This window comes from Pangasianodon hypophthalmus, chromosome 11, assembly GCF_027358585.1.
Source record: "Pangasianodon hypophthalmus isolate fPanHyp1 chromosome 11, fPanHyp1.pri, whole genome shotgun sequence".
Lineage (NCBI taxonomy): Eukaryota > Metazoa > Chordata > Actinopteri > Siluriformes > Pangasiidae > Pangasianodon > Pangasianodon hypophthalmus.
Window position 1 is genome coordinate 26,803,297 of NC_069720.1, and position 14,639 is coordinate 26,817,935.

General features: G+C 44.1%; 1 protein-coding gene across 6 annotated transcripts in view; it reads right to left on the minus strand.

The window, feature by feature from the left end:
- Positions 1–14,639, minus strand: part of lrp4 (low density lipoprotein receptor-related protein 4) — a 66,418-nt gene that overhangs the window by 5,526 nt on the left and 46,253 nt on the right. For 4 of the 6 annotated variants that reach the window (XM_034308965.2, XM_034308964.2, XM_053238052.1 and 1 more), the window contains exons 11-34: positions 14,534–14,639; positions 13,552–13,782; positions 13,273–13,429; positions 12,611–12,828; positions 10,011–10,187; positions 9,665–9,790; positions 8,762–8,970; positions 7,821–7,902; positions 7,395–7,500; positions 6,558–6,759; positions 5,750–5,939; positions 5,027–5,158; positions 4,481–4,621; positions 4,276–4,362; positions 3,929–4,100; positions 3,633–3,795; positions 3,314–3,539; positions 2,732–3,035; positions 2,349–2,567; positions 1,963–2,097; positions 1,116–1,224; positions 688–880; positions 255–368; positions 4–115 (exon numbers count right to left, since the gene is read on the minus strand). The exon at positions 14,534–14,639 is cut by the window's right edge and continues 20 nt beyond it. In XM_034308965.2, coding sequence (XP_034164856.2) covers positions 4–115; positions 255–368; positions 688–880; positions 1,116–1,224; positions 1,963–2,097; positions 2,349–2,567; positions 2,732–3,035; positions 3,314–3,539; positions 3,633–3,795; positions 3,929–4,100; positions 4,276–4,362; positions 4,481–4,621; positions 5,027–5,158; positions 5,750–5,939; positions 6,558–6,759; positions 7,395–7,500; positions 7,821–7,902; positions 8,762–8,970; positions 9,665–9,790; positions 10,011–10,187; positions 12,611–12,828; positions 13,273–13,429; positions 13,552–13,782; positions 14,534–14,639 — 3,911 coding nt within the window. The remainder of the gene's footprint in view (positions 1–3; positions 116–254; positions 369–687; positions 881–1,115; positions 1,225–1,962; positions 2,098–2,348; positions 2,568–2,731; positions 3,036–3,313; positions 3,540–3,632; positions 3,796–3,928; positions 4,101–4,275; positions 4,363–4,480; positions 4,622–5,026; positions 5,159–5,749; positions 5,940–6,557; positions 6,760–7,394; positions 7,501–7,820; positions 7,903–8,761; positions 8,971–9,664; positions 9,791–10,010; positions 10,188–12,610; positions 12,829–13,272; positions 13,430–13,551; positions 13,783–14,533) is intronic. The other 2 variants (XM_034308966.2, XM_034308967.2) reach the window with 1 other exon arrangement.

The window sequence follows — 14,639 nt, forward strand, 5'->3', positions numbered from 1 at the left end:
CACTTCTGTGCAGGCCGGCCCTGCTGGGGTTTGTCTGTCGGCAGTTTGGCGCGTTTGTTAGGAGCTTGAGTGCCGGCGGTCACTTTATCCGGCACAACAGGAACATAACCAGCAACTTTAAGAGACAGAAAAATATAAACACTAGACACTCCTTTACACATTACTCTGTAAAAGGTCTTGTATAACTGTTATTCTTATGAGTGTTAATGTAACGCGTGTGTGTATGTGTGTGTGTGTGTGTGTGTTAAACGCACTGGTGGAGCAGGGCCGCTCATCAGGCTCGTCAGGACACGCGCACACGAACCCGTTTGACTTGGCGAAGCACAGGTGTGTACAGCCTCCGTTATTCACTCCGCAGTGATTAGTACCTAACAGAAGAGAGCACACGCTGTTGATTCGTTCACTTTACACCACCGAGCCACTGTAATTCCCGTGACTAAACCCGATGCGATTCTGTGACTGACTCTCGAAATGAATCACAGGGATGTTGGAAAAGACGATGGAGCATGAAGACGAGACAGATGTGAGACTAAGGACATGTATGAGGTTTGTACATCTATTTATGAACCTTATGTATTCTAAATATATGGAAAAAGTGAAAGTATTAACTGCAAAGTTATATTGCAGTATATTATAAAAGGAGAGCAATTAACAGGAAAGCGCGTGTGCGTCTCTAACTGCTCTTACCAGACTGCCGGTTTGGTGTCACCACTATAATGTCCATTAACCCCTCGACGTTAGCGAGGACGGTCTCCTTGTTCCGGCCCGTGTGTTTATCCACTCTCTGGATTGATTTGGTTTGCCAGTCTGTCCAGTAGATCCAGCGGTCTTGCTGCGAGATGCGGGAGAAACGAATTAGAGGAGAGGAAACCGGCTTCAGCTGGGCACAGAGGAGAGAGGAGAATGGAGGGGAAGGGGAGGGGGAAAAAGATAAGGGATGGGGAGGAAAACGAGGGTCAGAGATGGAAGGGTGTGGATGAAGGAGATAGTACTGTTAGGGGTGAGAAATGAGAAGAATGAGTGGATGTGAGGGAGCGAGTGGAGGACTGATGAGGATTGAGTGAGTGGGAGAGCGAGTGAGTGGGAGGGGAGGTGAAGATGAAGAAGAAGGCTACCTGAGTGAGAGCAAACGGATGGGATACAGGTGTGACAAGGACTTGGCGCAGTTTGCCGCTCAGGTCGGAACTTTCGATGCGGTCCAGGTGGGCGTCCACCCAGAAGATCCTACACACACACACACACACACACACACACACACACACACACACACACAGGGAGAGTAAGAGATGCCCAGCTCATTAAAGGACTTGCTCACCAACTGACTCACTGATTCACTAACTAACTGACTCATTGATTCACTGACTAATTAACTCACCGATTCACTGTCTAACTGATTCACTGTTTCACTGAATAAATGACTCACTGATTCACTGACTAATTGACTCACTAATTCACTGACTAATTGATTCACTGATTCACTGACTAATTGACTCACTGATTCACTGACTAACTGACTCACTGACTCACTGATTCACTGACTAACTGCCTCACTGATTCACCAACTAACTGACTCACTGATTCACTGTTTCACTGAATAAATGTCTCACTGATTGACTGACTAATTGACTCACTAATTCACTGACTAAATGACCCACTGACTGACTCGCTGATTCACTAACTTGCTGATTCACTGACTCAGATGCTCTAATGGTGCTAAATCTAACAATGGCTACAACTGGCAAGACACAGTTCGTTTCCTCACTAGCTTCTCAGTGAGATACACACACAACTCAGCTTTTTAAACCCAGGTAGCTCTTGTAGCAAAAACTGAATAATGCTGCCAACAATGCTGCTTACTTAGACAACTTCCTTCTAAAAGACCACGTCATGTTTAACTGAATGTTGTGGCATGTTGTATAAATGATTATTAAGCGCACACGCAGGTCTCTTCCTGTTTCTCACCTACGCGTGTCGTAATCGAGTGTGAGTCCGTTCGGCCAGCCGAGATCGGTGTTGATCAGAACTTTGCGGTCCGAACCGTCCAGATTAGCGCGCTCGATTTTAGCAATATGACCCCAGTCTGTCCAGAACAAATACCTAAAAACATTCAAAGAAAGCAAATCAGTCAGCATTAGTGACGCAACAATATCATTTATTTCAGACGAGCACGAGTGCTGATCCAGACCACTACTGGTACTGAAACACAATTGTGTGCGTCACTAGTATGACTCCAGTGTGTATACACAAGCACAGGGAAGATACGGCGTTCCACACAGCGGAGTGTCCTGACCGAGTGATAAACACACACACACATACACACACACATACACACACACTGAGGTTCTCACCCTTTACTGGGGAACACGGCGATGGCTCTCGGCTCGTCCAGGCTGTTGTTGATCAGGATTTTCCGGGCCGATCCGTCCAGTCTGGAAACCTCGATGGTGTTTCGACCCGTGTCGGTCCAGTACATGTTTCTGGCCACCCAGTCGACAGCCAGGCCGTCTGTAGTCTTCAGACCCTGACTGATCACCGTCTCCATCCCGCTGCCGTCCAAATTCACCCGTCTGAAAAAAAAACATAAATGACTTGTGTGTGATGATGGCTAGAGGAACTGGCGCAGCAGAGTTTGCCACATTCCTGAAAGGTCCTTTAATAGTTCTCAGTAGTAAATATCCTGAGGCAGTAACATTAGTGTGTTCGCTTTTTTTTTTTTTTTTTTTTTAAGTACCTGATGACATCCAGGGAGACGTCGGTGTAGTACAGTTTGCCCTGGACGCTGTCGTAGTCGAGCGAGATGACATTGTGCAGCTCGGGGACGGGTACGTGGACGTCCGTGTGGTCGCTGGTGTCCAGTGAGATGCGCCGCACGCTGACGCGGTTGGAGAAGAGCAGGTAAGACTCGGGAATGTCGTCACACGACCTGCCATCACTCTTCAGGATGATGCCTGTAGGGCAAGCGCACGACGTGCCGTTCGGACGGGGCAGACACAGGTGGGTACAGCCGCCGTTATTCCGACCGCAGCGGTTAAAACCTGAAACAGAAGACATTAATAACTGTAATAATAACAATAACAATAATAATAATAATGACAACAACATATTTCTCCAGTAAGCTGAGTGCAGAAGGTGTTGTTCCTAAGAAGAGGAAGAGGGAGGAACAGGAATTTTATTTCTAAAGCCGAGAGATTCCCAAAAGTATTTCATTTATTAGCAATAATCACAGATGCACTGAAAGATATAAATACGTCCCGTTGCATGAAATGTGTTCTAGAAATCGTAAATACTATTAATATTTAAATTCGGATCTCACCCAGAGGCCTGTCTCTGTCCATGGCCTGGATGTCCATGAGTCCGGGCAGGTTGGAGCGGACGGTGATGATGTTGTCTCCTGTGTTTTTGTCAGCTCTCTGGATGCTGCGGCTCTGCCAGTCGGTCCAGTAGATGTGCGGCCCGAGCAGCGTAAGGCCGTACGGGTGCTGAACCGGAGAAATCAGCGTCTTGCGGTTCGACCCACTCAGATCGGCCGCTTCGATTCGCTGTGAGACGGAAAAAAAAACAAAAACGATGATTCGTTTCAATTCAAGTTTTGTCCACGAACAAGGATTGTTCCAAGGTTGTTTTTTCCTCACCTCTGTGTGGGCGTCGGCCCAGAGGAGCTGTGACCCAGCCTTGTCTATGGCGAGTCCGTTCGGCCAGCCCAGGTTATTATTGATCAGAACCACGCGGTCGGATCCGTCCATCGCAGCTCGCTCCAGCTTGGCGTGTTCACCCCAGTCTGTCCAGTACATGTAGCTAAAACAGCGATGAGATACACACTGGTTCACATTTCTCCCAATAAGCCACATTGTATCTTACACTGATACTAATATTGCTATGATCACTGCTGTTTCTTTTTTAATGGAGCGCTTTTCCTGATCTTATTTACCCCATTTCGTGATACAGAGCGATGGCACGTGGACTATCCAGGTTCCTCCACACCAGAACTTTCCGCATGGAGCCGTTCAGATTGGCCACCTCGATGCGGTTCGTTCCCGTATCCGTCCAGTAGATCTTCCTTCCTACCGAGTCTACGGCAAGACCATCGGTCGTCATCAAACCTAAAACAAGAGCGCGGAACAGGAAATGAATGTAGGCAAGTCTTTAATGTTCCCTCGTTCCCTCTTTTTCTGTGTTTTATCCTCCCGAGACATCATCCAAGAGAGCTGACAGAACTGCAATACCTCGCATGATAGATAGCTACTAGTCAAAGTGAACAGAATGCGAGCTCCTTACCGGTGGAAATGACGTCCTCGTGTCCTGAGCCGTTCATGTTGGCTCTGCTGATCTTCTTCAGAGTGCTGTCTGACCAATACACTTTACCTGTGCCCACACACACACACACACACACACACAAGGACCACTAAATGAGTTCACTACATCACCATTACGCTTGCCTTCCAGGAAATCTGTTGATAATGCGAATGAGAATGGGACGTACCCTCTCTGGGGTCCACGCCAATGGCGATGGTGTTCTTCATGGACCCGTTGACAGCCAGAACCACGTCGGCAAAATACGGGATGTCAAGAGACACCATCCGGATATCTGTCCTCCGTGCGAAGATGAGGAAACTGTTCATTCCTGTAGCGGAAGGCGGTGAATAATTAATGGATAAAGAAGATTCAGGGGGAAAAAATGAGCCAGAAAGTGCAGCGTGTAGTAACAGTAAGGTTTATTTAAATATTGTTAATTGTTAATTATAGTGTCATTTATGTGTTAATGTCAATGTACAAAGCTTAGTCTGACTTAATTAGAGTGTTTTACTGCAGGAAGTGAAATTACATCAGAAAACCAACAGGTTAAAGGACGGAGAGTTTAAGGGATCACTGTAACCCCTTAGCCTTTAGGGAGATTTCGACCAAGTTTCACATTTCAAAGGAAATAAATGAGTCTGAGAGAAGAAGCAACACAAAGCCACAGACTAGAGGTGGCATTAAAGCATTAAAGCATTAGCTCAGCTCATCATCCAACAAAACAGCATCTTACCTGGAGTGCAGGTTTTTCCGTCCGCCTGTAGGTTTATTCCAGTTGGACAAGCGCAGCTGGAGCCTTTAGGAGCCGGAGCCAGTAAACACAGATGACTACAGCCGCCATTATTCACCGAGCACGCGGTCTGGACTGGAGAGGGAAAAGTAAAAAATAAATAAATACAGACAGACAGAGAACTGTAAGAGGGATTTTGAAAATAAAACAACTCGAAATTCTTTGATTTTCTTAACAAGTTCATGATTTCTAGGTTTTCCTTCAGTTTGTAATTTTTTTTTTTTTTTGACGTCTCGTCGTCTTTTGTTTCTCACCCATGTGGAGGACAGTACCACCACAGAAGAACAGAAACCTCTAAAGCATTAAAGGATTTGATCCATTTCTTTTCCTGGAGCCACTGAGTGGAGATTAGTTACACAGAGGTTCACTTAATCCTTGTTTCTGAAAAGAAATGAGACACCCAGCGCCACAAAGAGCCACATTCCGATCATCGCGACCGCCGCGAGGCACTGAGGTCACGCTTACACTCTTCTGAATAGAAGAACACGCACAGATACACAACCCTAACACTGTGGAAAACGGGGTCGATTTCAGCGGCTTCCTGTTCCTACGCATTCACACTTGTTAGAAAATATCTGAAATGTAAATATTGTGGTGTGTATAAGGAGAAGAAGTGACAAGCAGGAATGGAATCTTGACTCAGGAGAACATCGTTGTGTTTCTGACCTGCTTCTCTGTGTCTGTGGAACATGTGGATGTCCATGAGGTTCTCCAGGTTGTCCGCCAACGTGCTTCGTCCCAAACCGGTCAGTTTGTCGGCACTCTCGATGCTCTTGGACTGCCAGTCTGTCCAGTAGATCTTATCTCCGTGCAGCGTGAGGCCAAATGGATGGGGCAGCTGGCTGCCAATCAGCACCTTCAAAAAGAAAAAATGCTTTGACAATTACATTTTATTTGGGTTAAAACTACAGATCAATAGTATCACCAAGCAAATATTTAGCAAATAATAGTTATAGAAATATGATTAAACATTTGAAGTCCTTAACCTTCCCAGATCGGGGCTGCCTGGGAACGGGAATGAGCCCCGTAGCTGCGACTGAGGCATCATTTTAACTCGAAATAGAGCTCCAAAGTCGGCTAAAATGCCCAATTTCTGCGACCTCATTCTTGGGGACCGTAGATCAAAGCGCTGCGCGGCTGGTGTTGTTTGAAAGCTACTGAAGAGCTCTTTTTAACGTGGTTGTGTGACCCTATAACCTATAATATGTGCTGTTCGTTGTGATCAGGAGATATCAGGCCCAGCGTGCTCTCTATATACTTAACACTATGGGTTGCGCAGATTGTGACTTCTGCTGTTCAAACAGTACAACTGCATCTAATTAATGTGAATTGCAGATTCCCATGATGCACATAATCAAAATTTTTGCAACACAATGCATTGTTACACCAAATCAGACTTCATTCTGAAATGGCTCCATTTTACACAAAATAACTCTTCAATACTTTCTATATTTTTATTTACGCTTGCATGTACCTGTCTTCCTGAGCCGTCGAAGTTGCCGAACTCGATGGTCTTCATGCCGGCGTCGGCCCAGTAAAGCCGCTGCGTCTCGTAATCGATTGCTAATCCGTTGGGCCACGTCAGATTGGTGGAGATGATAACGACGCGATCGGACGCGTCCATTCCGGCTCGCTCGATTTTAGGGTTCGCTCCCCAATCTGTCCAGTACATGAATCTAATAAAGAAAAATGCATAAACTTTGTACAAATACAAATATCATGATAAATTATGTCACAGAATGCTTTTCTGAGATATCATGGATATCGTGTTATTTTTCTAATTAAATGATTTTTTTTACATAATTAAAAATTAACTGAAAGCACTTGATGTGACGTTAAAATTTTGTTAAAATTGTTAAAAAAAAAAAAAAAAATCCCTCTCTTGTCCAGTGTTAAATATTATTTTTTTTTAATAAATAGAATAAATACTAGAAAATTATTAAATACATATTATAATAAATAATATAAAGATATATATTATAATAAATATTAGAAAAAATAGAAATATAACAAAATAAGTATAAATTTTAAATAAGTATTACACATTTTTAAAATAATGTAAAACTATTGTATTGCTGGCAGAATGTGAGAAAAATAAATATTTAAAATAGAAGAGCCTTGTACAAGAGCACCTGTATTCACTATTTAACCAATTTCTGTCCCATTTTCTCATCTACAGCAATATAATTAGAAATTGTGTTTATAAAATATCCAGTATACGCTATCTTAGATAACGTGATCTCTGTAATGATGAACATAAACAGTCCAGATATTTATAAATCGGACATTCTGGATGTTTCAGTCTCCTCACCCTCCGATGGGATCCACCACAATATCTCGGGGTCGATCCAGATTTTCCCATATGAGCACCGTGCGCATGCTGCCGTCCGCGTTGGACACCTCGATGCGATCTGTACCTGATCGGCACGCGGGAAACACAAACACAAGGGTTCTGATGTAAGGACACTAGAAATGATACCAAAGCATCAGACATTTGATTCTATTCGTAAGAGATATGAAGCTCAAGGAGAACAAAATAATCGACGACACTGAAAAACAGGGTGTGTGTTTGGATTTTATTTGCTGAGAGACAGCATGGAGGAGGATAAATGTTATTAGCCTTATCACATCACCTCTGTGAAATACATTGAGCTGGATTTAAATTAAAAATAATGCTTTCTTCCATGAATTCAACACCAATGGCTGTGATATTGATGGGCGTCTGATTAGCGAGTACCTGCGTCAGTCCAGTAGAGTTTGTGTGTGAGCCAGTCAATAGCGAGACCAGCAGGGCTTTCCAGACTGGTGTCCACCACAACCTGAGAAGGAGGAAAGAAAGAAAAAAAGAAAAAGATAAGCAAGTGGACAGAAAAAGCTTTCATTCGGTGACACACACAGAGATGGAACCTGAAATAAGATTAAATAATGAATAAAACTGCATCCAGTGCATGCTGTACTTCTGCATTTCCTACAGCAGGGGGCAGTGTTTTATAACGTTCACTACAGCAGCAGCAGCAGCAGCAGCAACAACACCGGATATAAAGTGCCGCCACAGTCACAGTCAACTGAAACCCTGTTCATTCACACACACAATTCACATATAGGTGCATCTGGAGATTGATTTAATGCCAGTAAACCTGTCACCTTAACCACAGCATCGCCGCAGGATGTAATATTTCCGCAGTAAAATGCTATCGCGGGCTACGTGTGGTATGCTACCATAAATATCCTAGCCTACTATGCAGTAGAGTAGAATGTGGTTTGGGTTGGGACGTGACTCGAGCATTTGTACCTGAAGACACGCGTAATTATCTGCAATTATTCTGCTCAGGTTTACGGAAGTGCTTAAAAAAAAAAAAAAAAAGCTTCATATTTTTTAAGGATCGTTAATCTCGCAGGAGTTTGAAAAGCATAAGAAACAAGAAACACACTGCGTTTGCCTCTAGCCTGCTAACGTCAGCACACTAGCAGCAAATAAGAAGAAGAGAAAAATACACACACCGAAGGCGAGGAACAGTCTTGACCGCCTTATTCTCACTCAACGTAACTGCGTTTTAAACGCATAAAGTGCAATAAAATACAAAGATCGGGAAATAAAACGCACACTTTCACCTGATACGATTGAGTTCTATTTTTTATATGTAAATGAACATATCAGCGTAGCAAACTGTCACTAACTTCCTGTTCCGATCCGTTCCACAGCGCGCGGTTGATGGAATCGGTGGTGACGTCGGTCCAGTAGATTTTTTCATCCCTGGCGTCCCAGTCGAGCGCCACGGCGTTACGGACGTCCGCCAGCGGGACGACGTCGTCTGATTTGTCCTCGGTGTCGAAGCTGATTCGACGGATGTCCGTCCTTCGGGCAAAAAGCAGGAACTTGTCAAGACCTGATTAAAGACCAAGAGGTCCCCTGTGAGCGCTTCAGATACGAGCAGCAACAATGCCACAGCAAACAGAACAAACACAACAGAAGACATTCTGTAACAAGTTCTAATCAAACTAAATGTGTTAAAAAAATATATTGCGGAAAACACCAGCTACGAAAAAACTCACTAATCTACGTTAATAAAACAAATGCTTTAGATGTTTTATACGTTCTTGGTGCGTCAAAGCACGTCTAAAATGACACTTTCATCACGTCACACTGCTGTATCATCCTAGGTAGGTTTTTACGAAGTTTATTTTAGACAGACTGAGTTACGTAAAAAAAAATTGCGCTTTAACAGTGTGAACACGTTTAATAGCTATTGAAGGTTTTTTTTTTTGATTATTTGATTGGAGATAAAATAAAATAAACTGATGTTTATTTTACACACACAGTTTGGTAGTCTGTCGCACAAACCCCAAAAAAATCGCAAAACTCTATGCTGCGATACGATATGTTACGTTACGATAAGATAGCGTAGTAATAAGAATATTGAATATCATGTAACGATGTAGTGGATTTTTTTGTCGGTGTGGTCTTTTTTTTTTTTTTTTTTGGTTAAGCCGAAAGTTTCGGTTCAGGAATCGGAGCGATGCTTATTGCGCAATAAACAGTTAAAAAAAAAAAAAAAAAAAAAAAAAAAACGTGACGCTCACTCAGGGCGCAGTTGTACTGGTCCACTTTCCTGAAGCCGGTGGGACAGGCGCACGAATACGCCTTGCTGTTCGGGAGACACAGGTGACTACAGCCGCCGTTATTAGGGCCACAGCGATTCCGTCCACCTAGAGAGCGAGAGACAGAGAGAAGATGGAGAACAGAAATGTAGAAGATGAGGAAAAATGAAAAGAACTTTAGAGCAGATGGGTTCTGTAGGCTGGGTTATGCTTTCCTCATCACATGTTGGCAGAAATGGTCTCCAGGTCTCATAATCATTACATGACATTACATTTCTACGTCACAGCAATTATTCTGTGTGTGTGTGTGTGTGTGTGTGTGTGTCACCTGCGGGCTGTCTCTGCGGGTGCAGCGTGTGAATGTCCATGGGGAAGTGCAGTTTGTTGCGGATGATTTCCTGGTTTTTGCCGGTGAATTTATTGGCGCTGTTGATGCTCTTGGTGTGCCAGTCGGTCCAGTACAGACTGTCCTCAAATACCGTGATGGCGAACGGGTGCGGGAGACCTGAAATTCACACACACACACACACACACACACACACACACACACACACACACACAGACAAAGAAAGAGACAGACAAAGGTGAGGAGTGAGGGGAGAAAAAAAAAACAAACCCCAAAGCAGTGGGAGAAAAGAAGACGAAATGAAGGACAAGTGTGTGTGTGTGTGTGTGTGTGTGTGTGTGTGTGTGTGTGTGTGTGAGATTGGGAATAAAAAGCATTGGAGGGCCTTAAAATATAAACGACTTTGACTGACCTTCTTTAGAGCACTGAGGGAATTCTGTCTGTCCACAGAACACAGACAACGCAAAATGATTACATCATCATCATCATCATCATCATCATCACGCTGTCCTCGTTTCTTCCTTAACGCACAATTCATAAGTAGGGGTTCATGAGCTAAATAAGGCTCGGTGTGTAAAGGCAGAGGAACATGGGAAATGTCTGAATCCCTACGACTGAAATTACACTGTAATTACTTCCATAATCACCGGCACATTCAACAGCAAGCATCAACTCGTAGACGTGAAGATCGGAAGCGGCGAACGGCGCGAGAGTAAACGTGGCGAATACGCCGCCTTCTAAACGCAGCCGTGATGCAGCGCGCAATCGCTCGGCACGTCATCTTTGTGCAATCCCAGCATGCCGTCTGCGCGTTAATAGCCGACTACGGCTCACTCAATATTACACGAAGCGCGTGATTGGCCACTTGTCTTGGCCTTTCACTCCGTACGCTTTGCTTCGCCGTTGCACATGATTCTCGTTGATCAAAAAGGACGTAGAGAACGGGTTTGGCAGAATGCCTCGAATGGGAGGGTGTAATTCCTGAAACGTCACAGAGTGGACCGTGTCCTCAGAGCTTCGATTTCACTGATAGCTGTCAGAATGGACAAAGAGCTTAAAGTAAGTGTGAAAACACTTTTTTCTTCTTTCCTTCTCTCTCTCTCTCTCTCTCTCCATCCAGGTGGGCACGGTGTTATTTATATGATCTTATCTGTCAGGAACGTGACGCACGGATGGACCTGAGCTCTCCCCCTCCTCTTTTTTTTTTGTCAGGGCTTCCTCACATTTCTGCGGGTGTGCACTCGTTTCTTATCCTGCCATCGCTCTCTTACATCTCTGTCCTTACATTTTTCACTTCACTGTGAAACCTCTCTCTTTTTTTTTCTTTTTTTTCCATCAACAGCTGTAAACGCAGCTGCAGGAAAGAAAGATCTTGCACACAGGTGTGTTATACCTGCCCAACAACTACAACACACACACACACACACACACACACACACACAAAAAGTTGAAAAGCAAGCTGATCCTATAATCTCCTCCAAGCCTGATGATAAATACCACATTTTGGAATTCAATATTTTCGGTAAAACTGTAAATTTTTGTCAATTTTATTCCTCCTGCTTCATTTTGCATCAACTTATAAAACAGATAAACGATAAATATTTCAAAACCAGGCGGTTTTAAAGACCCTGTACTTTTCCACTAACGAAGCATGCATTACATCTGTGTGAGCATGTGTGTGCATATGTGTGCGTGTTGTGTGTGTGTGTGTGTGTGTGTGTGTTATATGGAATGTGTCTAGACTTCCCTGTGGGATTCCTGAATGAATACACACAAAATGCCACAAACATGGAGTAAAGTCTAGGAAAATCTGGAGCTGACGCAGATTTAATTTCCTCTTTTTTTTTTTTTTTTTTTATTATTTATGCAAGGGCCAACATTATTAAGTGGATTTTTGTGTTACGTTGGGTAACCAGAGTCTGCAGGGCTCTGTGTGTGTGTGTGTGTGTGTGTGTGTGTGTGTGTGTGTATGTGTGTGTGTCTCTCTCTCTCCTTCCAATTTGATTACAGCGAAGGGTCAGACGGGGCACAACGCAAAAACAAAGAGAGTCAGTGTGCGACTCTATGGTTTAATTTATGTCAGACTCGCTACTTATTCCACTTCCCTTCATGATATAATCTTCCGTCTGTTCCATATTTTTATTACTCTTAACCATCCTGCTCCCGAAATAACTTAAATATTCAATGGGCCGAGAATGTTTGGGGCCTTTTTGTGCGACATTGACAACTTTCCAGAGAAATAATAGTCTATAGATTACACACCACGGTTCCTATAGACTACAAAGACCTCCTCTTGACGTCTAAAGCTCTGATTGGTTTAGCTCTGGCTTATAGCAGTCTGATCTCCTGAAACAGAAGGGCTCATCTCTAATGGTTAGGTAGGTTTGACATTTGAATGATTCACGCCCATGTTGATGAAGCTCCGCCCCCAGGATTTTAGGTGGCCCATACAGTGTGTATAAAATGACTGACAGGAATCGTATCCAAACACAAACAAGCCTTCAGAATCAGAAGTCTGTTTTTTTTCCAAATGGGTTTTGCACCTTTAATATGTTAAAAGTTACTGGGTTTTGTATGCACACCTTGGCTGATGACGGCTTTGCGGTTTTTCCCATCCAGGTCAGCTCTCTCGATCACATGGTGCTTGGCGTCCACCCAGTACATGCGATGGCCGGCGTAATCGATGGTGAGTCCGTTCGGCCAGAACAGGTTGGTATCGGCGATGATCTTGCGTCCCGAGCCGTCCATGTTAGCGTACTCAATCCTTGGTGTGTTTCCCCAGTCCGTCCAGTAAATCTTCCTGACAGAATAAAAGAATGGGGGGAAAAAATGGCGGCGTAAGTCATTAAAATGTACTAAATGCTGGAGATGCGATGCAGTGAAATATGATAAGGTTGGAAAAATAGAAAGGCAAACATAATCCATGGAACTGTGTGTCTTTCTGAGCCTCGGCCATGGCATACTGTCGCTGTGTCTGAATGGCTTCCCTGCTCATTATATGGAGTGCTAGTTGGGTGTCATCCATTTTGTATTGCTGTCCATATTCTCAGATATTTTCCTCTGACAGTTCACTATATTATTACCCAGAGTGCACCATTATTTGTGCATACAACTAATCCAGAGTGATGGTATACTGAGAATTTAGTCTCTGTAGTAAACCAGTGAGGATGCGATTTCAGATACATTAAATCAGTGTTGTGTGTGTGTGTGTGTGTGTGTGTGTGTGTGATGTCATAAGTTTTACCCTTCGATGGGGTGCAGGGCAATAGCGCGGGGTTTCTCCATACTCTCCCAAATCAGCACTTTACGGTGCGAGCCATCAAGGTTGGCTACCTCGATGCGTGACGTCCCGGAGTCAGTCCAGTAGAGCTTATCATGGATCCAGTCTATTGCCAGACCACCTGCAAGGATAAAGAGAAAGTGTGTGATAAAGTCAGCAAAGTTTCAACTGATTTATATCCGTTATCTGTAATAAACATCCTGCAAAGCAAGACTAGAAATAAACAGTTTGTATGTGGTGTACCTGGACTCTCGAGCCCGGTGGACACCACCTCCTCCACGTTGCTGCCATTCAGGTTGGCTTTCATGATGCGGTCGAGCGTGACGTCGGACCAGAACACCAGCTCCTTGCTGTGGTGAAAGTCAAGCGCGATGGCATTCTCCAGATTATTCAGCAGCAGCGTGTACTCCGAGCGGTGAGGCAGGACCTGACGGATATCGATCCGGTTCGCAAACAACAGCACCGGCTCCGGACCTGAAGAAACATGCAGATCAATTGTCTTCTCCGATTGGTAGATAGACAGACAGACAGACAGACAGGCGGGCCATGATCCAATCAGCCAATCATATTGCAGCAGTGCAATGCAGATACAGGTCAAGGGCTTCATTTAATGTTCACATCAGACATAAGAATGGGGGGAAAACGTGATCTCAGTGACTGGTTCGAGCTGACAGCATGCCTACACTAACTCCAATAACCACTCTTTACAACCGTGGTGAGCAGAAAAGCATTGCAAAACGCAGAAGATGCTGAATCTTGAGGCGGATGAGCTACAACAGCTGAAGACTACTACAGGTTCCACTCCAGTCAGCCAGAAATTGGGACCTGAGGCCACAGACTGACTGAAACTGGACAGATCAAGACTGGAAAAACATCTGGCCGGTGAAAGCAAGCAAGCAAGAAAGAAAGAAAGAAAGAGGAAGACAGAGGAGGGTAGATGGGAAGAGAAAGACAAAACTTAAAAGTCAGATTTAAGAAAGTGACATTAAGCTGCATCCACTGGCTCCACCCACTTTGTCATATGTGGACCAATCAGTGGTGAGCGATAATAACATCAAATCAAAGGGATTTGTTTCCATTGGCGTCATTTACAAATTTAAGGTACGACAAACACATTGGCTCTGCCCATCCTGCCCCATCAGACCAATCAGAATCGAGTTGTTAAATAAATAAACGAATAAATAAAAATGAAAAACGTGCTGTAAAATTGGCGTGTTTAACTCACCCAGAGCTTTGCAGCTGCGTTTGTCAGGTCTGAGCTCGTAACCCTGAACGCACCAGCACTGGAAGCCCCCCTCTGTGTTGGTACAGCCCTGACTGCAGTACCCTTC